Source organism: Canis aureus, chromosome 3, assembly GCF_053574225.1.
Source record: "Canis aureus isolate CA01 chromosome 3, VMU_Caureus_v.1.0, whole genome shotgun sequence".
NCBI lineage: Eukaryota > Metazoa > Chordata > Mammalia > Carnivora > Canidae > Canis > Canis aureus.
The window spans coordinates 65,191,070-65,215,316 of record NC_135613.1 but is presented as its reverse complement, the minus strand read 5'-3'; the positions used below and the strand labels follow the sequence as shown (position 1 = coordinate 65,215,316).

The 24,247-nt window shown below is 41.4% G+C and overlaps 1 protein-coding gene across 3 annotated transcripts in view; it reads left to right on the top strand.

Annotated features, from left to right (window-relative positions):
• The first annotated feature begins 1,753 nt into the window (after positions 1–1,753).
• EXPH5 (exophilin 5) overlaps positions 1,754–24,247 on the top strand; it is a 93,174-nt gene continuing 70,680 nt past the window's right edge. For 2 of the 3 annotated variants that reach the window (XM_077893359.1, XM_077893358.1), the window contains exon 1: positions 23,126–23,456. In XM_077893359.1, coding sequence (XP_077749485.1) covers positions 23,338–23,456 — 119 coding nt within the window. In that variant the 5' untranslated portion in view covers positions 23,126–23,337. Of the gene's footprint in view, positions 1,790–23,125; positions 23,457–24,247 lie in introns of those variants that run through there. The other variant, XM_077893360.1, reaches the window with a different exon arrangement.

The following is a 24,247-nucleotide window of genomic DNA, read 5'->3' as shown; positions in this document are numbered from 1 at the left end:
TACATAGGATAATATTAACAAATCAAAGTTTATGTTTTGTTCTGAGATATCAAGAGCCCAAAAGGAGTCTGAGTTTGGAAGATTAATTCATGCAAGAATAATTCTCAGGGACAGTGTTTCAACCTTCAGCTCTGGGCTTGCTGATTATTCTCTCTCTCTCTGACACTGAACATGAAACTTTGGCCTGCAGGGAGCAGCCCTCTAAAACAGAAGTCTTTGCAATCTCTGCCTGAGATCTTTCCCATAACATCAAAGATTGGTATCAGTCCAATTCTCCTAGCCGGCTGGAAAGGAGCTGCAGAAAAGCCTGGAGGACCCCTTCCTTCTGTACGCAGCAAATGTGAATTCACCAGCGTGAAAAGGAAAAACTGAGTTTAACAGTGGTGTTATTTGAAGCTTCCTCTATTCCCAGAATATTACTAGCTTCTCCTGAATGTTCATTTTGAAAATTCAGTAATTGTGAAGCACCTTTCTTTTGAACCTCATTGTTGTGAGACAATTAGCAGAACCTTACAAATCTGTGCTTTGGGAAAGTAAAATTTGAACACCAGAAAACTCATTGGTAGTTGCAAACTGTAGTGTGTGTATTTCCTCACAGTGCTTGTTAAAAATGGGGATTCCTTATATACATCCAATGGAATATTATTCAGCCTTTAGTAAGGAGGAAATTCTGACATCTGTTACACAAGGATGAATCTTGCAGATGTACTAAATGAAATAAGCTAGTCACAAAAAGACAAGTACTCTATTATTCCACTTATATGAGGTACCTAAAGTAGTCCAATTCCAGAAACAGAAAGTAAAATGGTGATCGTAGGGGTTGGAGTTGGCAGGAAATGGAGAGTTACTATACTTATTGGTATAGAGTTTCATTTGCAAAATGAAAGTACTTCTGGAAATAGATGGTGGTGATGGCTACAAGCAATGCATATACTTGATGCCATTGAACCATACATTTAAAAATGGTTATGATGGTAAATTTTCTGTGTATTTAATCACAATCGAAAATTAAAAATACTTGGGATGCCCAGGTGGCTCAGTGGTTGAGCGTCTGCCTTTGGCTCAGGTCATGATCCCAGGGTCCCAGGATCGAGTCTCACATAGGGCTCCCTGCATGCAGCCTGCTTCTCCCCTGCCTGTGTCTCTGCCTCTCTCCCTCTCTCTGTGTGTCTCTCATGAATAAATAAATACAATCTTTAAAAAAAATAATAAAAATACCAAATAAAAAATGCAGACTACAGATTACCACCAGTGATTCTGATTCTATGGGTCTGAATGGGCTCAGAAATCTGCATTTTTAACAAATAATCCAGCTGATTCTGACCTTCAGATAATCTTTTGAGAAGTACTAGCTTATAAAAGAGATAAAATACAAGAATGTACTTAGACCAGTTAGAAATGAGTGGTTTGCCAGAAATGCCAGTACATAAGTTTCTTGGATGAAAATAAGATTTAAAGAATTGGTGCATGGGGAAGAGCTCCAAAAAATAGTAGGACAGAGTCCCAGGGCTACAGAAATGTCCCTAGATTTGATCTGAGAGAAGGCGATTGGCAGACACATGGCATCTTGTCTGATGAAACTGGGCGGAGGCATGAAAAATTAGTGAAGGGGAGGGATTGTTCACATGCATAAATCACGGGGTGAGGAAAGTGGATAATTGCTTGGCATTTAGGTAATTACGCATGCAAATTAGAAGAGCATATATATGAGCCAAACAAAACAAAGACAATTGTTAATACGTTCTAGAGCCACCATGCCAGTCACACCATCATTTCCAGCTGCCCAGATGTAAGTACCAGCATTGACATGGTTTCCAATTGTTTGATGCTCTGATAGTCATGTGTTAAAGCAAGAATGTTTTATTTGAAGGGTATTTTATGCATGGAATGAGAAAAAATTAGGATGGAATCTTTTTCAGTTGGCTTCATATCCTCCCCACACGAAACACTGCACAATACTTAATAAATATAGGCCTAAGCAAGTTTTAAAAATACTTCTCATTCCCAGTGTTAATATTGAGTAGAAATTTTAGAATTCTTTTTTTTCTATCTTTCTGTTCTTCTAGCTCTTCAAGGCATGTGAGAGAGAATCTGATAATAAAGGGAAGAAACAAATAAATTTCTTCTTCTCTTTATCTGAAATCTTTTGTTGGATAGTGATATTTTCATTAGTAATGTTTTATATTTATGTTGTATTCGTTTATGGTCTGGAACAGATTCTGTTCATTCTCAGATTCATATTTCAAAGTATTTCTGGGGACAAGCCTGTATGTTTAGACCTCCTACTCTCTCCTATTTCTCTTGAATGTCAATTTGATGACTCAGAGGGCTAATGAGAAGCCCATCATATATGATCCTCATAGTCTGTGAGGGTAAATGGAAATGCTTTCAATGATTTATATATTTTAAAAGACAATGCATGGTATAGAAAAATTGAACATGGGGTAGAATGTATGTGTTTAGTACAATAAAAATAATTAAGATATGACTCCTGTATACCATCTAGCCAGGGCAGAGAGGCATGTAAACAAAAAGTGGTAGGAAGAATTAATTCTAGGTTCTGTGATAAAGGTCTGTATGGGTAGAGTGAGACTTAGAGGGAGGGTTGTCATCAGGCTGGGATGAGTCACACAGGGAGAGCTTGAGAAAGTTTTCTCATGCAAAGTGAATCTTTAGTATTAAACTCTTGTCTTCCAGCATCTTAAAATAGAGAAGTTTACAGTCTCACTAGAGAGTCCAAAACAAAAGCATATTTTAAAAAGTGAATAATTTGGATCTTAGTGGTGTGAGACTGATTAACAGATCAGAAAGCTTTTGGAAGAGAAGGGTAGGTGGGTGAGAATAAGAACAAAGGAAGTAAAGTGAAGCCCAGCCTCAGAATGGGCAGGTTGTACATAAGTACAGTGGAGCAGATGAGGAAGCATGAGGCAATGGGGATGAGTCTGAACAAAGATGAGACTACTAGAAACCCAACTGAACAGAGTGGGTGCCAAGAAATAACAGGGTCAGATAGGGATGGGTTTTGGGAGGCAGGCAGATTGAGGATTGGTATAGAAGGTGATGTTGATAGCTCACAGTATCCTGATCAGAGAAAGTTAGATGCCAAAAGCAATATTTCAGGAAAACAAGTCTAATTTCAGTTTCCAAAAATGGACTAGAAGTTGCTTAAAGCGGAGGTTGGGAGGTCAGTACAGGGGCCCTGCAGTCCCCTAAGGCGGGGGTGCTCAGATCTAAGAGGGGCCAGCCACATAGAATGGGAACAGAAGGGAGTGACAATCACTGTCTCTGATGGTAAATTATTAAATTTGTGTTTCTCTACCCGCTGTTTAGAATGATTCGTCATCATGTATGTCCACTATACAGGGTTCAGGGCAAGCAGCCTTATCAAGTGAGATCCATTAGAGAAGCGGAGAAGCTTTTCAAAGGACACAAAATTACCAATGAGTAGAGCATATATCTCAGAAGCCAGGACTCTCAATCCAGAACACTCTGATACAGGATTTCTCGACCTCGGCACTATTGACATTTTAGACCAGATAATTCTTTGTGGAGAGCTGGTCTATACCTGGTAGGACTTTGAACAGCATCTGCGGCCCCTGCAATAGATGTCAATAGCACCCATTCACCCTAGTTGTGACTATGAAAAACATCTCCAGGCTTTGCCAAGTGTCCCTGGGGGTACCAAAATCACCCTCAATTGAGAACCACTGCTCTGGTACACCATGCAGTTAATTTTTATAGAAATAACATTTCCTTCTATGCTCTACATAGGCAGATATTTTCCATTACCTTCTCTATAAACATCAGGTTAGTGCAGATCAGACACTGAGTCTTTTCAGGAAGAGAGGAACCCAAGGGGCAGAGTCACTACTTTCATGATCAATTCATTTTAGAAAGGACAGCTAAGGGGGTGCCTGAGTGGCTCAATCAGATGAGCATCCAACTCTTGATTTCAGCCCAGGTCATGATCTCAGGGTTATGGGATAGAGCCCAGGTATGGTTCCAAGCTCAGCAAGGAGTCTGCTTGAGATTCTTTCCCTCTGTCCCCCCTCTAATAAATAAATCTTTTAAAAAAAGAGGGGTGTCTGGGTGGCTCAGTTGGTTAAGCATCTGCCTTTGGCTCAGGTCATGATCCCAGGATCCTGGGATTGAGACTGGCATCATGATCCCTGCTTAGGCTGATGCAGGACTTGATCCCAAGACCCCAGGATCATCAGGCTAAGCAGGGAGCCTGCTTCTCCTTCTCCCTCTGTCTCTGCTCCCCTGCTTGTGCTCTCTCAGTCTCCCTCTTTCTCTCTCTGTCAAATAAACAAATAAAATCTTCAAGAGAAAGAAAGAAAGTAATAACAGCTATGATTTACTAGCAGTGAAAGGTCTCCACCTTGAAATGCCCTTTTAGGGTGCTCCACCATCACACCCTGGCACTTTGGGGATGATGGTTTGATACTCTTGTCTCAGAAACTTGTTTCTACCTCCTGAAACTCCACTCTCATCCCCGTAATTTTTTTCTTGGAAATGTCCTTCTTGGCCACTGACCTCTTCTTTGTTCCCATTCTCTTCCAAGGCAGTCCCATCCGACTCAGTTCCGGACAACTCAGCCTTATTTCTCTAATGTATTTACTCAATGACTTATGAAATCCTTAGTAACTTTACCAAAATTTTATTCCCCCCCCCCCCAAGTTTTTACTTAAATTCCATTTATTTAACATATAGTGTAATACTAGTTTCAGGGGTAGAATTTAGTGATCCATCACTTACATTTAATACCTGGTGCTCATCACAGCAAGTCCCCTCATTACTGCCCACACCCCATTTAACCCTTTCCTCACATCTACCTCCCCTCCAGCAACCCTCTATAGTTAAGAATCTGTTTTCTGATTTTCTCCCTTCTCCTCCCACCCTCCATGTTCAACTGTTTCATTTCGTAAATTCCACATATGAGTGAAATCACATGGTATTTGTCTTTCTCTTGACTTATTTCACTTAGCATTATATTCTCTAGCTCCAACCATGTCATTGCAAATGGCAAGATTTCATTCTTTACCCAAATTTTCTATACTATTACAGACTTTTGTTTAATGTTCTTTCCCCCTTTATCCAAAAACTGATTTTGTCTTCATAACCCAAATTTTCTCCTTGACCAGAGATGGTAGCCATTTCTTGAGTTGTTTTCTTCTCATTGACCCTGGGGTCTCAGGACCCTCAGGTACTAGCATTCTCTTTGGCCTCCACATCCACCTCCAGATCACTTTTCTGGCTGCCTTTGGTGGGTATCCTCTTCTTTAAAAATCATCTTTTGGATATTAGCCATCCCATCTTCTCATCTATAAAAACCTTGTGGAAAAGAGACTGGGGTCCCAATCTCCTCAGCAGGAAAATCAGATTTCTAAGTTCTAATGGTAATAATAATATACATAAAATAAATACAGAAAATACCAAAAAATTGTGTAGAGTAATAAGGAAAGAATGAATTGAAAGGAAAATAGGTTCTCTTTCATCAACAAAAGCATTCAGTCCTTCCGCCAGTTAGGCAAAAATCAGTACATATCTCCAAAAATTACTCTAAAATAGATCAGCTGCCATCCAAACATCTTTTCTGTCCTGGACCACTAGATAGATCTCAAATATGTGTTTACTTGGGGATAATAGCCTTGAGCCTCCAGGCTTGTTGTGCCTCTGGATATCTATATTCTAGAATTCCAGTCATCTTTTCCCCTAAATCTCTGAAATCTGTACCTGCTACTTCTAGAAGCAGACTTTCTTTTTTCCAGCTTCATCCATAAGAAAGCCTTGCCCCTGAGGGTTATTAGAGGTTATTAGGAAGTGTTCTCTTCAGCCACAGGTGAAGGTATTTGTTCCAGCAATCAGAGTCATGAGGAACAAACAGGCCATGAATCAGAACAGGGTGGCTGTGCCATGTGACAGTTCACAGCTCCTTAGACTTAAGGCTGTCCTGCTGGACTAAACTTTAGCTTCATGGTTTGAGAAGATTGAATTAACAACCCACGTTATGTTTGATGCACTGAGTTTATATTTGGAATATTCCCTTGCTACTGGAGTGAAGAAGGGAAAGTTTATAATTTAGTCAACATTGACAATTTAAAAAAATTTTTGAGGTGAAATTCATATAACATAACATTAACTATTTTAAAGCGAATGATTCAGTAGCGTTTGGTACACACATGTTGTTCACCTATCACCTCTGTCTAGTTTTGGAACTATAATTTTTAAACCAACCTAGGAAATTATAGGATTTGTACAGTATTTGTAGTAGGCATTGGATTTCTATGTTCTTTTCTCATCCTACTGAGATGTTATAACCCACCTTATGATGTTAAAGACAGTTTTGGTGAAGGGGGAATCCAAAGAAAACAGTAAGTTCCACAAAAGAAAAGTCATCTAGCCCAGGTAATTTGCCTTTCTGGAAAATTGCTGGGTAATATAACTCTCCATAGAAGACACTTTTCAAAAAGAGGTGTAGGAGGGATGCCTGGGTGGCTCAGTGGTTGACTGTCTGCTTTTGGCTCAGGGCATGATCCCGGGGTCCTGGGATGGAGTCCTACATCAGGCTTCCCATGGGGAGCCTGCTTCTCCCTCTGCCTATGTCTCTGCCTCTGTGTGTGTGTGTGTGTGTCATGAATAAATAAATGGAATCCTTAAAAAAAAAAAAAAAGAAGTGTAGGATGTGGGGGAAAATAACTACTTACAAGGGCCATGTGAGGAATATGGAGGAAATGAAATTAAAAAGAGAAACTAGAATAGAAAGGTAAAGAACAGAGCCTGGCACAATACACAATATAAATTTCGTTGAATAACTGAATGAATGAATGAATAAAAATAACCTTCAGCAAATTAATGAAATAACCCAGAATGAACGTGTGGCTGCATGCATTAGAAATGGATACAGGATACAAGGAATAATGTTTCAAGTGAGCAATTTGATAAGCCATGACAAGAAGCTAAATAAATCGTTACTGTGTCATGGCAGTTAGACCAGCCTTAAAAAAATATAGGAAGGAGATGTAAATAATCTATCATTTCTATTCAAGTATTTACACTTCTGGCAAAAAGATAAAGTTTCCATAGCTTTTGCTATTTATCATTTTTAAAGATTTAATATTATGAGAACTCTTTATATCTAGGGGAAACAGCGTTGAGAAAAAAGTATTGATTGAATTTCAGTACTTAAGGTTTTTTAAAAGGGCCCAGAAGTAGAAGGGCCTCCGTCATTATATAAATTGTTGTTTATAAGCTTGGATTGCTCCTCGTGTGGTCATAAATTTACATGACCATTTCTTAGTCAATCCAGAGGATACTATTCTAGTTTGCATTTCTTCATATGTTAAGCACATTTTATTTCCCATGCAATTAGTTGAAGTATGCTATTCATTGTTTCAAATCGTCTATTTTAGTAAACCCCTTGACTAGAAGAATGTCTAATAAGATACAGGTCATCATGTGATTATTCGTATTACAGTGTTAATTAAAGCACTGATGTATTTTCATCTACACAATAATTAAATAAGTTTTAACAAGAGCTAGAAGTTACTCCATTCCAAGAGAATATTGATTTCTGCTCAATTATACTTATGTTAGACATTCTAACTTAGAGGCAACAAGCAAATATGGCATATTTTTACCTTCAGGAGGAATATTTTGTTAATTGCAGGAAGCCACACTATGGCATTCTTTCCCATCCACAAGCTAGAAGATTTAGCATGTTTCTGAATGCACAGCAATGATTTTCTGTGTTCTTTCAACTGCTCATATTTAGAAGCTTACGGGTCATTGCCCTGTATAAAGTCACTTGATAATATTGTTCTTGCCATCCAACATGGCATTTGACAATTGTCTCAGTGTGTTTAGGCTGCTAAAACAAGATACCATAGACTAGGTGGTCTATAAACAAGAAATTTATTTCTCACAGTCCTGGAGGCTGGGTGATCCAGGATCAAGTGTCAGCAGATTCAGTGTCTGGTGAGAAACACTTCCTAGTTTATAGACAGCCATCTTCTCGCTGTCCTCACAAGATGGAAGGGCCTAGGGACCTCCCTGGGGTCTCTTTCCTGGAGCACTAATCCCATTCTCGAGGGCTCCATCCTCATGGCCTAATCACCTCCCTAAGGCCCCATTTCCCAAAACCATCACATTGAAGATTAGGTTTCAACATACTAGTGTTGTGGTGGCATAAATATTAAGTTTATAGAAACAGTAAATCTCTGATGTGCAAAATAGCAAATATAACCAAGGAAAAGAATCAGTTACCATGGCAAAGGTAAAGGCTCAAGTCCTGAAATTTCTGTGGTGTAGGCCCTGTTTGAAATATGCTGCATAAATTAGAACAAATGACTAGGAAAGGCAATAAAGAACCAAAAAGTACTTAGAATACACCCAAATTAAGTTACAGAGGTTAAGTTAGGGAAGACTCGATTAGTTAGCTCTGCACCAACTCTTCCAGTCAGACACTAGGTTGGTTCTAGTTAATGAATTTAGGAATAAGAAATGAAATTATCAAATTCTATTTAATGGAAATTTGCCTGCTTGTATCACAAGTTTTAAAGAATTGCAATCTTGGTACTGAGCTAGTCACATAAATAACATGACAATTGTATCTAGTTTAGAATACAGGGTTTTTGGGATCCCTGGGTGCTCAGCGGTTTATCGCCTGCCTTTGGCGGGAGGCATGATCCTGGAGTCCCCGGATCGAGTCCCGCATTGGGCTTCCTGCATGGAGCCTGCTTCTCCCTCTGCTTGTGTCTATGCCTCTCTCTCCCTCTCTCTGTGTATCTCATGAATAAATAAATAAAATCTTTTTAAAAAATACAGGTTTTTCTCATCAAAAAGAAAAACTTCCAAATATATGAATGAATTCTTTAAATGCACATATTTTTTAAAGTTGAGTTTAAATTTTTTTAAAGATTTTATTTATTTATTCATTGGAGACACACAGAGAGAAAGAGAGAGAGAGGCAGAGACACAGGTAGAGGGAGAAGCAGACCCCGTGCAAGGAGCCCGACGCAGGACTCCATCCCGGGTCTCCAGGAAGGCGGCGCTAAACCGCTGAGCCACCCGGGCTGCCCCAAGTTTTAAATTCTAATTCCAGTATAGTTAACATACAGTGTTATATTAGTTTCAGGTGCACAGCATAGTGATTCAACGATTCTATACATTACCCAGTGCTCATCGTGGTAAGTGCACTCTTTCATCCCCATCACTTGCTTCCCCCATCACCCATCAACTCCCCTCGGGTGACCATCAGTGTGTTCTCTATAGCTAAAGTCTGTTTCTTAGTTTGTCTCTCTCTCGTTTTTTTCTTTACTTGTTTGCTTTGTTTTTTAAATTCCACATATGAGTGATATCATATGGTATTTGTCTTTCTCTGACTTATTTCACTTAGCATAATACCCTCTAGGTCCATCCATATCATTGCAAACGGCAATATTTTGTTCCTTTTTATGGCTGAGTAATAGTCAATTATTCATATTAAAAATATATATATATATATATAAATGGACATCATCTATCAATGGACACTTGAGCTGCTTCCATACTTCAGGTATTGTAAATAATGTTGTTGTAAACATAGAGATGTAAACAACATAGAGATGTAAACAAAGACACCTTTGAATTGTGTTTTTGTATTTTGGGAGTAAATACTCAGTCTTGCAATTACTGGATCATAAGGTAATTCTATTTTTAGCTTCTTGAGGAACCTCCAGACTGTTTTCAACAGTGGGTGCAGCAGTTTGCATTCCCATCACTAGTGCATGAGGGTTCCCTTTTCTCCACATCCATTCCGTCACTTGTTGTTTCTTGTGTTTTTTTGTTTTAGCCATTCTGACAGATGTAAAGTGAGATCTAATTGTGGTTTTGATATGCATTTCCCTGATGATGAGTGATGTTGAGCATCTTTTCACCTGTCTGTTGGCCATCTGGATGTCTTCTTTGGAGAAATGTCTTCCACTCATTTTTTAATTAGGTCATTCATTTTTTGGGTGTTCAGTTGTAGAAGTTCTTTATGTTGACCCTTTATTGGATATGTCATTTGCAAATATCTTCTCCCATTCAGTAAGTTGTCTTTAGTTTTGTTTATTGTTTCCTTTGCTGTGCAGAAGCTTTCTATTTTGATTTAGTTCCAACAGGGTTTTTTTTTTTTTTTTTTTTTTGCTCTTGTTTCCCTTGCCTCAGGAGACATATCTAGAAGGATGTTTCTACAACCAACATTTATGGTTTCAAGTCTCACACTTAGGTCTTTAATCCATTTTGAGTTTATTTTCGTGTATGGTTTAAGAAAGTGGTCCAGTTTCATTCTTTTGCATGTTGCTGTCCAGTTTTCCCAACACCATTCATTGAAGAGGCTATCTCTTCCATCGGATATTCATTCCTCTTTTGTCGAAGATTAATTGACCATATAATTGTGGACTTACTCTGTTCCATAAAATGTATAGATTTTGAAAAAAAACTTCCAGTTTGGTCTGAGTCAACATTTGATTTGATATAAGTGATATATTAATTAACCATAATGGTCCACTTAATTAGAGGTTGCAAAGAGGCTGTTATGCACCAGTCGCTGGGGAAAGGAAAATGTAATTTTCGATATTCATTTCATTCTGATAGACATTTCTTTGAAGCTTGGAAGACACCAAGATCAGTCATCTGTATTAGAATCTTCCCGGGGAATCCCTGGGTGGCTCAGCTGTTCGGAGCCTGCCTTTGGCCTGGGGCGTAATCCTGGAGTCCCAGGATCTGGTCCCGCGTCGGGCTCCCTGCGTGGAGCCTGCTTCTCCCTCTACCTGTGTCTCTGCCTCTCTCTATATATATATGTCTATAATGAATGAATAAATAAATAAATCTTTTAGAATCTTCCCTCACTTTTCCTTTTTTTCTCATTCTTTTTTTTTTTTTTTTTTTTTTTTTTTTTTTTTTTGCAGTTCTGCCGTTTTATTTTTCCTGGGATACTCAAGGGGATGTGGGAATAGCCACAGGTGTGGTGAGGGGAAGCCCCATCTTCCCCTCAACAGCGGGAAACGGGGAGAGGCCCAGGCGCCCCGGTCCTGGGTTGGTCCAGCCACTGTGGTCCCTGGGCCCGGCGGGCTAGGGGCGGAGGGCGCAGCCCCAGGGGTGGGGGTGAGGCAGTCTCCGGGGTGGGGTTCGGGATTCTTCATATTCCTCACTCTTCCTATCCCACTTTCCCCCACCTCTCCATGCAGTATAGCAGGGAACATATAAGAATGGGTCTTCTCTTCTCACCTCTTTTTCCCCATGTTCCCCAGATAGCAATCTCCTGGACTCGAAAAGTAAATTCAAGTTTGATAGATTAGTACTACAGAAGCAAACAAATACAAGCCTGTGATTTTGAAGAAGTGAGTCACTGAGAATTTTTTAAGATCTACTGAGAGGGGTGCATGGGTGGTGAAACTGGTTGAACACCTGACTCTTGATTTTGGCTCAGGTCGTGGTCTCAGAGGTCATGGTCTTGGGGTCTTGGGGTCAAACCCCATGCCTGGCCCCATGTCCGGTTCTGTGTTCAGCATAGAGTCTGCTTGGGTTTTTTTCTCTCTCTGTCTCTCTTCTATCCCTCCACCCCTGCTCTCTCTCCCTCTCTCAAATAAAATTTTAAAAACCTTAAAAAAATAAAATAAAGAAGCACCTGGGTGGCTCAGTTGGTTAAGCATTTGCCTTCAGCTCAGGTCATGGTCTCAGGGTACTGGAATCAAGCCCTGCATTTGGCTCCCTGTTCAGACTGCTTCTCCCTCTCCCTCTGTATCCTGCCCCCACCACCCCTACTTGTACTCTCATTCTTGCTTGATCTATCTCTCAAATAAATAAATAAAATCTTTTTTAAAAAATCAAGTAAAACTAAATCTACTGAGAGTTGGGATAGCATGCTTTCCCCCAGAGCTGGCAGTAGTTATCAAAGCATCCATCCCATAATCATCGCACTTACCCTGCTTCCACTACTGGTGAGAAGATTTCCCAACAAAAAATGAAAAATATTTATTTGCCAGATGTCCCTCAATGTGTACTCAGGAATTGTTAATGGAAGGGTACTTTCTTGTGAAAGGAAAAACAACCACATTTTGCAACCACGTAGGCAAAATTGTAAAAATTTCCAAAGAATGAGTACTGCAAACTGCGTGCCAGAACTGATTACTGACATTACTGAAGTATTACAAGAAACATTAATAATTTTTTTCTGTAAAACACTTTAAAGTTCACAAAGAATCTTCAAAATTGTTTTTTGATTCCACTAGATTGTGAAATCATCTTCTACAGAGATCTTTCAGTAACAATATTAAAAGCCTTTATCAAAATGTACACTGACTGCAATTGAGTTATAAATATATATATATAGATAGATACACACAGAGTTATGAACTCTATACACACACACACACACACACACACACGGGCAAGAACTTTAGGAAGACATGCAAACATGAAAAAATACCCCTTGTAGTAGGATTATAAATATCTTTTTTCTTTTTAAGTACTTTGGTATCATCATGCTATATTTCCAATTCAAAACAATTTTAATCCTTATATCTCAAATGATTTGAGGTGAGTTCTGCCCACAGGTAAGATTTCCTCCATCCTGAAAGCAGAGAGGAGAGATAGTATCTGGAAATCTCTTCTTATCCTGAAGCTGGCCAGGTATGAGGAGGAAACAATAGAATCCAACCACCCACCTGCCTGTCTGTCTCTGTCTCGGCCTCTCCCTGTCTCTGTCTCCCACATTATTTCATTAGAGCTTACTGTGTGCTAAGCACTTTACATACTTTATCACATTTAATTCCACAGCCTTGTGAAGTGGGTACAATTATTACTCTTACTTCACAGATAAGGAAGTGTGACATAACCACCCAAGATCACACAACTAGTAAAGTGTGTAAACAGAGTTTGAACCAAGGACTCCTGACTCCCAGCCCATGTTCTTTGAATAAGATCTAAAGTCCATTGCCGTAACCTGACTTGCTTATATTATCAGGCCCATGTCTATCTCTCCAACTTTCCCTCCCCTCCCTACACTCTCATTTACCATGATGTCCAGAGATATCATCCCAGGCTGTCAATATCTCTCCTGCCTCAACATTTTGCACTTGCCTCTGCTTGGAAAGCCCTTCCCATGGCTCTTACCAAGGGTGGATTCATGATACCCTTCAGATCTCCAATTACACATCAATGTTCAGGGTGGCCATCTCGACTGCCCCCTGGAAGGTAGTCCACTCCTCCCCAAAGTTGCTCTCCCTCACATCACTCTGGTTAATGTTTTTCATAGCACATATCATAGTTGGTAAATCTTTTATTTATTTACTTATATACTGTCTCCAGGAACGCAAACTCCATGAGGACTGAGACCTTGTTTGTCTTTGTACCTCTGTTTCCAGCATCTGGCATGCGGCTGGACACACAGCAGGCTGAGCAAATACTAAGTGCCCTTAGCCATAGAGCCTCACTGCCTGGGGCAGGGAATTTAGGGGATTATTTCTTGCCCAAAGATGAGGTAGGTTCAAAACATTTTGTAAATAGGTAAGTCTACATTTTACCCATTTTTTTTTTCAAATTTAAGTTCCTTTGAGGACATATGTATATTTATTTTCCTAGTTCTTCTCCTGTCTGGCTTATGAGATCTCAGGTTTCAGCTCACATAGCACTCACTCAAGCCTTTGCCAGAGCCATGACCCCCTCCACCCTTCCCATCCACCACCCTATTATTTTGGTTCACCTATCACACTCTAAATTTATGTTAACTTGTTTCTTATTTTTTTTCCCTCTGCCCATTAGAATGTAATGTTCTTGAAGGCCAACACTTTATCTTAACACTGTATATGTGGTATCTAAAGCACTTTCAAACACATACTAGACATTCCATAAACATCTGTGGAATGAATCAGTACATTCATCTGTGTTCTCTTTTTAGTTCTAGCAGTTTTTAGATGGATTTCCTTGGGATTTTTGTAAGGAGAAAAATCATCATCTATGGTCAGTTTTTTTCTTTTCTGAGTGTTATACTCATTACTCTTCTTCCTTTATTGTACCAAGTAGAACTACCGGAACAATGTTATATAACACAGGAAATAACAGGTGTCTTTGATTTGTTTCCACTTAATTGATTTACCACTAATTATGATATTGAAATTGCCAGGCACAGACATTCCTTCCCATACGAAGGAAATATGCTTCTAATTCTAAAATATTAGGGCCAAAAATTTAACTTAATTTGGTTCTTTCCAAAGGTGGTCTCAAATTTCATCAAAAAGCTTTAATGATGTGATGTTCTTCTTTTGAAAACATGTCAATATTAAAATATTTTCACATTTCTGGAATAAACTCTAATTAGTCATTTTTAATACATTCAATCTTTCTTAGACTGGCATTTTTCTTAGGATTTTTTTCCTACATCTATAGTCACAAGGAATAGTATACTGTGTTTTTGGGTTTGTGTGTTTATTTGACCTAGCTTTCTCAGGTGTGGCTGTCAGGAAACAGTAGATCATATAATGCCTTGGGAAATGTTTTACCTTTTGAGTTTTGGAGTAGTCTAGGGTGTTTGTATAAATCTCAGAGTCCCCTATTTCCCTCCTTCATCTTGCAGGTGGAATGGGAACAGTGAAAGCCCCTTTACAAGGGAGGATGATGGGCTGAGGCAGAATTAAATATATCTAGCACCAGGCTGAATAGTAAGTGTGTATTGCTTAGTTCCTTGATTTGGCCAGATTTGGGTTTTTTTTTTTCAGGCAGATTTTGAGTGCTAGACCTACATATATTGACTTCTGACATGAGAGAATGCAAGGCTCTTATCCCTTGCCTTATATAATACTCTAAGTTTTAGAACCATGCTTATGCTTTCTCTCATATCAGGGCTCAGTGACTTGTTTAAACACTCCAGAAGTCTTTTTAATTTAATTTAATTTAATTTAATTTAATTTAATTTAATTAATTTATTTGAAAAAGAGAAAGAGCACAGACACTTGAGCATGAGTGGTGGTGAGGGACAGGAGAAGAGGGATTAGCCCTCACTGAGCAGGAATCCTGACTTGGAGCCCAATCCCAGGACCCTGAGATCAAGACCTGAACTGAAGCAAATGCTTAACCAACTGAGCCACCCAGGTGCCCCATTATTGCAGAAGTCTTTATGCATTTTGAATGATGTTTCTATTACTCAAAAGGTCATGATACCTCCTTATCCTAGGAAGCTCTATGCAGCTATGAAAAGGGACATTAAAGAAGACTATTTAATATAATGCCATTATATATATATATATATATATATATATATATATATATATGTAAAAGGGGAGTATGTGAAGATGCAAACAAAAATATTAAAAATAAAACTAGTAGTTTTATTATAGATAATGGATGCTTTCTTCCCTATTTTCCATATTCTTACATTTTTATATGATGAACAACCATTGCCTCATTCTTCTGTGAGGGGACTTCCATGACTAGAGTGAGTTCCCAGCCTCTCTCCCTGATCCTTACTTACTCCTTAGGGTAGAGGAGGAGTAAGTCATCTGACTGGAGGGTGGAAAGTGTAGGAAATTTCATGATCCACACTTTTTAACTGGATGGAACTAATTCATCAGAAAGCTTGAAGCAGTTGGTGGCATTCTTCTATCACCTTCCTATCACTAATTATACCTACTCCCCACATCCGAATCTCCCACTGATGCTCAGCCCCAAGGTTCGGGCTTGGAAGGAGTGGTACTAGTGAGTCCATTTCACTGCAGAACCAAGTCATATTTTTCTGTTAATTTACCAGTAATAAAGCTGAGGTTTTGTTTTGTTTTGTTTTAAGATTTTATTTATTTACTTATTTGAGAGAGAGAGAATGTGTGCATGCACAGGCAGGGGTAGGGGCAGAAAGAGAAGGAGACAAAATCTTAAGCAGACTCTCCACTGAGCCCAGAGCCCAATGCAGGGCTTGATCTCAGGACCCTGAGATCAGGACCTGAGCCAAAATCAAGAGTCAGACACTCAACCAACTGAGCCATCCAGCCACCCCAAAGCTGAGATTCTTATTTCCATCTGTTTGACTCTTGCATTTTATTTTTCAGTTATTCCCAAACCTGAGTAAAGTCATACTTCTGTAGTCAGAGAAAATGTTACTTTTAAAACTGCTCTGTGTGCAAATACTATTATTAATAGCTACTATTTACTGAGCACTGACCTTGTTACCTGTATGATGTATGTCATCTCAGTGAATTTCTATAATAATCTTACAAAGTTGGTTCTACTGCTATCCTTGCTTTTGTAGAAAACCAAAAACAAACAAACCAACTAATGTTCAGGGAGGTGAATCTGCTGATCATTGTGGGTTCAGATCTGATGCCTCAGGGGTAACCAAAAAAAAAAAAATGGTTTTCTACCTGAATTTGCAAAGCTCTTCACTGAACAATTAGAATAGTGAGAATGGAAAGGAACAACTGTGGACACTCCCTTCTCAGAGTTTCACATCCTTTGTTTACTAATAAAAGCCTGTTACCAACCTCTTACATTCAAGCTGACTTGTATTTGCTTGTCTAACTGAAAGCTAGCACCCAAACTCACCCCATAGCCTGCTGTGGGAAGAGCAGATAGATACCTCTGTGGGAAACCGATCCCTGCTCTACAGAGATGATTTTCAATGGCCTCCCCAAGTCATAGGTGACTTCAGGTGACAACCATTCAGACATTCAGTCCACTTTGTGATCAGCAGTTCTCTTGGCTACATCACTGTTAGGGAAGAAAAACAACTGAGCCTTCTGGAGATGTGGCCATCAGGCTGGAAAAAACAGATTTCTTTTTTTTTAATAAATTTATTTTTCATTGGTATTCAATTTACCAACATACAGAATAACACCCAGTGCTCATCCCGTCAAGTGCCCCCCTCAGTGCCCGTCACCCAGTCACCCCCACCCCCCGCCCTCCTCCCCTTCCACCACCCCTAGTTCGTTTCCCAGAGTTAGGAGTCTTTATGTTCTGTCTCCCTTTCTGATATTTCCCACACATTTCTTCTCCCTTCCCTTATATTCCCTTTCACTATTATTTATAGTCCCCAAATGAATGAGAACATATAATGTTTGTCCTTCTCCGATTGACTTACTTCACTCAGCATAATACGTTCCAGTTCCATCCACGTTGAAGCAAATGGTGGGTATTTGTCATATCTAATGCCTGAGTAATATTCCATTGTATACATAAACCACATCTTCTTTATCCATTCATCTGTCGATGGACACCGAGGCTCCTTCCACAGTTTGGCTATTGTGGACATTGCTGCTAGAAACATCGGGGTGCAGGTGTCCCGGCGTTTCATTGCATCTGTATCTTTGGGGTAAATCCCCAGCAGTGCAATTGCTGGGTCGTAGGGCAGTTCTATTTTTAACTCTTTGAGGAACCTCCACACAGTTTTCCAGAGTGGCTGCACCAGTGCACATTCCCACCAACAGTGTAAGAGGGTTCCCTTTTTTCCGCATCCTCTCCAACATTTGTGGTTTCCTGCCTTGTTAATTTTCCCCATTCTCACCGGTGTGAGGTGATATCTCATTGTGGTTTTGATTTGTATTTCCCTGATGGCAAGTGATGCAGAGCATTTTCTCATGTGCATGTTGGCCATGTCTATGTCTATGTAAAAAATGTGATTCATCATATCAGCAAGAGAAAAACCAAGAACCATATGATCCTCTCATTAGATGCAGAGAAAGCATTTGACAAAATACAGCATCCATTCCTGATCAAAACTCTTCAGAGTGTAGGGATAGAGGGAACATTCCTCGACATCTTAAAAGCCATCTATGAAAAGCCCACAGCAAATATCATTCTCAACGGGGAAGCACTGGGAGCCTTTCCCCTAAGATCAGGAACAAGACAGGGATGTCCACTCTCACCACTGCTATTCAACTTAGTACTGGAAGTCCTAGCCTCAGCAATCAGACAACAAAAAGACATTAAAGGCATTCAAATTGGCAAAGAAGAAGTCAAACTCTCCCTCTTCGCCGATGACATGATACTCTACATAGAAAACCCAAAAGCCTCCACTCCAAGATTGCTAGAACTCATACAGCAATTTGGCAGTGTGGCAGGATACAAAATCAATGCCCAGAAATCAATGGCATTTCTATACACTAACAATGAGACTGAAGAAAGAGAAATTAACGAGTCAATCCCGTTTACAATTGCACCCAAAAGCATAAGATACCTAGGAATAAACCTCACCAAAGAGGTAAAGGATCTATACCCTAAAAACTATAGAACACTTCTGAAAGAAATTGAGGAAGACACAAAGAGATGGAAAAATATTCCATGCTCATGGATTGGCAGAATTAATATTGTGAAAATGTCAATGTTACCCAGGGCAGTTTACTCGTTTAATGCAATCCCTATCAAAATGCCATGGACTTTCTTCAGAGAGTTAGAACAAATTATTTTAAGATTTGTGTGGAATCAGAAAAGACCCCGAATAGCCAGGGGAATTTTAAAAAAGAAAACCATAGCTGGGGGCATCACAATGCCAGATTTCAGGTTGTACTACAAAGCTGTGGTCATCAAGATAGTGGTACCGGCACAAAAACAGACACACAGATCAATGGAACAGAATAGAGAACCCAGAAGTGGACCCTGAACTTTATGGTCAACTAATATTCGATAAAGGAGGAAAGACTATCCTCTGGAAGAAAGACAGTCTCTTCAATAAATGGTGTTGGGAAAATTGGACATCCACATGCAGAAGAATGAAACTAGACCACTCCCTTTCACCATACACAAAGACAAACTCAAAATGGATGAAAGATCTAATTTTGAGACAAGATTCCATCAAAATCCTAGAGAAGAACACAGGCAACACCCTTTTTGAACTCAGCCATAGTAACTTCTTGCAAGATACATCCACGAAGGCAAAAGAAGCAAAAGCAAAAATGAACTATTGGGACTTCATCAAGATAAGAAGCTTTTGCACAGCAAAGGATACAGTCAACAAAACTAAGACAACCTACAGAATGGGAGAAGATATTTGCAAATGACGTATCAGATAAAGGGCTAGTTTCCAAGATCTATAAAGAACTTATTAAACTCAACACCAAAGAAGCAAACAATCCAATCATGAAATGGGCAAAAGACATGAAAAGAAATCTCACAGAGAAAACAGATTTCTAAAGATTATTGCTACCTATCCAGATGTTGCTATTAAAAACCAAACTGATGAGTTATCTCTTCAGTTGCTAGGTGGGGTGGGAGGTTGCCAGGGTTACCAATACTAAGATTGAAAATGGGTGCTTGTTGCTGAGAGAATGAGCTCATGAAATAATCCTTTGAAAATGAATTTTACTCCAAAAGCACTGGGTTTCTAGTCCTACAGAAACCACCTGTCTGGTTCCAGGGTGACCCCTAATGTCTTGCAGATGTTTCAAATAGAATGTTAGTATAGAAAATCCCCGATGGCATGCCCCACTGTGCTGCAGTCCTGGGCAGAAGCCTGTCTTGATGCTCACGTCCAATGCGGTCACTCAAGTTCTGACCTCAGCCTTTCTTCTCTGTCTTCCCTTTGCTATGGCCATCTTATTTGGCCACAGGATTTTGTCAATCATATCTGAGCAGATGACTTCCAAATCTACTTCTCCATCCCTTTTTCAAGAGCTCCCAGTCCCAAATTTTTTCCCTGTGTGAACAAATTGCAGGTTACTTTAAACTCTTTATGTTTAAAACTAAACTGGTATTTTTACAAACATGCTTCTCCTATCATCAAAGAGACTACTCTCCTTTCAGACACTTCTCTTGAAATCTTACGTCATCTTTGTGATTCCTTCTTTCTTAATCTTCATATCCAATGAGTTTCCAAGTACAATGTCTTTTTTTTTTTTTTTAAGATTTTGTTTTTAAGTAATCTCTATACCCAATGTGGGGCTCAAACAACCCCAAGTCAAGAATTACATACTGGAGACCTGGGTGGCTAAGGGGATGAGCATCTGCCATTGGCTCAGGTCATGATTCTGGGGTCCTGGGATCAAGTCCTGCATTGCTCTCCCCTCAGGGAGCCTGCTTCTCCCTCTGTCTATGTTTCTGCCTCTCTCTCAGTGTCTCATGAATAAACAAATAAAATCTTAAAAAAAAAAAAAAAAGAGTTGCACACTTTACTGACCGAGCCAGGTGCCCCCACTCAATGTCTTTGGATTTCACTCCTCTTGTATTCCCATGTCCACTGCTTTGATTCAGTTTCTCTCCCCCCTTTCTCCTGCATCAGTGATCCAGCACCATGGGGTCCTTGCCACAATCCTCACTCTACACTTCTTCATCTGCTGCTACCAGAGTAATCTCCCCAGTGTTCAGTTTCAGCTCTACCATCGTCATCCTCAAAACCTATCTTGGGGGTGCTTGGGCAGCTCACTAGGTTAAGCATCTGTCTTCAGCTCAGGTCATGATACCAGGGTCCTGGGTTTGAGCTGGGAATCAGGCTTTCTGCTCAGTGGGGAGTCTGCTTCTCCCTTTGCCTCTCCCCGCACACCCCTACTCAAGCTCTCTCTCTCTCTCAAATAAATAAATAAAACAAACAAAATTTAAAAAAACAAAACAAACAAACAAAAATCTTTTCTTGACTTCTCATCACCTACACAATAGAGTCCAGGTTCCTGGGCGTGGCATTCATCGTCATGTCACATGACATTCATCGTCATGTCACAGCATTCATTGTCATGTCATATATATATATATATGATTTTATTTATTCATGATAGACACAGAGAGAGAGGCAGAGACACAGGCAGAAGGAGAAGCAGGCTTCCTGTGGGCGCCCGATGCGGTACTTGATCCCAGGACCCCGGGATCACACCCTGAGCCAAAGGCAGATGCTCAACTGCTGAACCACCCAGGTGCCCCACAGCCTTATGTACTCTTTTTATAAATCCTATGAGCTAGCCCAATGTTTTTCAATCTCTTTATTATTGTACCTCCAATATTGCCCTTATTGTGAATGCCTATTCAAGCCAAAACAGATCATTTACTAATCCCTGAATATACCCATGAATATATCCTTGAAAATATCCCTGAAGATTTTCTAGCTCCCAAAAAATTTTGCTCACTTTGGCCATTAGTCAGAGGAGTTGAGGGGTTATGAGCAAATTCCTAGAGCATACTTCTCCTACTTGGTGTACTGTTTCCCTGGCCTAAATAGACACACATCTCCTCCCACAACCTTCAACTTCTTCCTATTGAAATCTGACCTTTCATGTGACAACCCAAATACCATGTCCTCTCCCTGATCCACTCAGTTGGAACTAACTTCTTTCTGTGGTCTCATAGAACTTTCTTGATACATTTATTATGTTGGCCTTTGTCATGTAGTTCTTTTTCTGTGTCATCTCCCCAAGCTTTCCAAAGACAAGGAGTATCTTCTTCACAGCATACAATGCCCTCATACAGTAGGCACCAGAACATGGTAGTTGAAATCAATTCACTGATACACCAGGAACACAATAAAAGCCTACCCACATGAAGAAGTTCCATATGTGTGTGGAAGAAATGAACATGTTAATAAGTAGAAAAATGGACATCATATATAAGCCACACTCCTAATCCACCATTATTAACACAGAGACTATTTTAAAAGGAGTTCCATGTATTGTACAACACTGGCGAGCCGAATTGGTTGCTGCTTCAGAGAAATAACAAACAGCCACCCACAGAAATGGTTACCTGCCTAGGCATGTCTTAAATAACAATGATCAAAGTGAGTAGAGAACCCAGAGGCCAAAATGTAAATAGTCATTTTTGACATTATGTTTTTGTTACAGATACAAAAATCTTTATTGGGTTTATTTGCCATGAAAGGAGATGATACATGTGCAAGTACACTTTACTTTAAAAAAAAATATTTTATTTATTTATTCATCAGAGACACACAGAGACATAGGCAGAGGTAGAAGCAGGCTTCCTGCAGGGAGCCCTATGCATCACTGGGCACTGGATCCTGGGTGCCATCCATCTGTAGTGTCTGGACTTTCTAAATTTCTCTGAGGGCAAAGCATCCCTGATGGGACAAAACTACCCTCTTGAGCCTTGAGGACCTGACTGACCCCAAGGCCGTGACCGTCCTGACCTTTACTGCCCACCTGCATGTACCCACTGATCTTAGTTCCATATGTTTCTCATCTAAACCTGGAAATATTTTCAATACCTTGGAGGCAATCTTTTGAGATGCTAGCGCACCATCTTCCCAGTCTTGGCCTAACCAAAATAAATCCATTTTTTCGTTTCTCTGCCTTTGGAATTTGTCAGCAGCTAGTGGCCACATCTGGGCTGTTTGGGACCCGTGGAGCCAGGCATTCCTGCGCCCCAGTGCCCCGGCTACAATACTTTTTTAAATGTATGTATAAGACACATTTAGAAACTTCCATCATATCTCAGAATAATAACTTTCTAGGAAAGCTATTTCTGTGGTTTCACAGGATTACATTTTGCTTTAGTCAGAGGATTAGGTGTTTGCAAGTGGCACTCGAATTACTTCTCTGATATTATGAGGAAGATTATCAATTCTTACAGAAAGCTACAAACAGGTGATTTTCATCATCCCTTGCCCCTGGGCTGTCTTCTCCTAAGATACCGTAAACCATTTTGTGGTTTTTAAAAGTTTTGGGTTTTTTTTCACCTAAAGCTCAATAATGACTTTTGTAGGGGGATGAACTGGAGGCCTTGGGGGGCATGGGAGGCGTGGCAAAGAACCCATCCCCAAGGATACACTAAATTTAGCCGCTCGCCTGGTCAGGTCCCACAGTCACCTGTGCATCAAGCTCAGCCCTTCTGGGTGTTTCAAGCAGGGTAACTCTTGTGCCAGATCTAAAGCTCCTACTGCAACTCCACTTCCCATGGGCTCTTTACTGCAAAGGAGGATTCGTTGTGGATCTCACTCCTCGTCACCCCTTCCACTAGACCGGCTGGAGGCCTGAGAGCAAACAGCAGCGGCGAAAGCAAATACTGCATTGGCGCCAATCCCTAAACTCAGGCCTCACTTAGGTGCGGAAATAAGTAGGATTGTCACTTAACACGTCGGATCCGCGCGGAGAGGAGCGGGGAGGAGGAGACGAGGGAGGACCCGCCCCTTTGGAATGGGATTGGTTCCCTGCGTCGGGTTTTGCATCTGGGTTGGGTCTGGGTTGGCAGAAGCAGTCATTAAGGTGTTGTCGAAATGAGCCCTGGAGCTGTGGGCTGTTCCCTAAGTTCGGGGTTTTAGATTTTCCGAGGGGCGGACTTCTTATTGGCCATGGGATCAAGTTCCTGAAACTGGCCTCCTTTACCTTGAAAAATGTCCTCGTAACGGGCGGCGCCGAGGAGCTTAAGTGTAGTAATTCCCACGCAGGAGAGAACATGACGAAGGTTCCTCAGGGGTTTGATTTCAGTTTCTTAAATGACGAAGAAGCCAGGAAGATCCTGCAGGTGCTGGAGAGGAATGAGGCGCTGCAGAGGGCAGAGAAGGACAGGATCAGGTACCGCGCCGCTCCTTCCTCGGCGCCGCGGGAGGCGCGGACTCGTGGCCGCGCACCTGTCGGGCCTGGGACGGCGCCGCAGCCGCGGGGAAAGGCGCGCTCGGTTCCTCCCCCGGGGACCGCGGACGCTTGGCTGGTGCCTGCCCACGCGCGGCGTCCCGGACGCGCTGGCCCGCGGGGGTGGGTCCCGCAGGGAGGGCGGGGGCCGCGCTGCCCCTCGCGGTGCGGGCAGGTGCTTGGGAGCGCTCCTGTGTGAGCGGTGCCGCCAGCTGCTGCGCCCCGGGCGGGGACACGGGGGTGGCAGGGGGCCGCAGGGGCCCAGATGCGTGGGTCCAGGATACGTGGGCGGCGACGGGCAGAGGGGTCGGGGACGCGGGGTCCAGTACGCGAGCGCGGCGGGCGGGCGCGATGGGGCGGGGGCGGGGGCGGGGGGGCGCGCACCCTCGGGCCTTGGTGCGGAGGGTCCCCGGGCGGCGCCCCCCCCCCCCGGAGACACCCCTCCGCACCCCACGTGCGGGCGTCCCGGGAGGAAGGGCAGCTCCCTGGCGGCGAAGCGGTCCCGCCCCAGGGCCGGGGCTTCAGGATCTCGCCTTGTGCGGAGTGAACCGGCCTGGGGCTGGGACCCGAATGGGGGGTCTCCTTGCGTGGGGAGCAGCTGCTGCGAAATCTCACCCTTGGCCTCACTGCACAGGGCTGCAGGGGAGGGATTAGACACCAGAGGCGGATATGGGCCGGTGATTGCCTGGGATGTCAATTAACCAGTTTTTCTCCTGGGAGAGTGTGGGATAGGC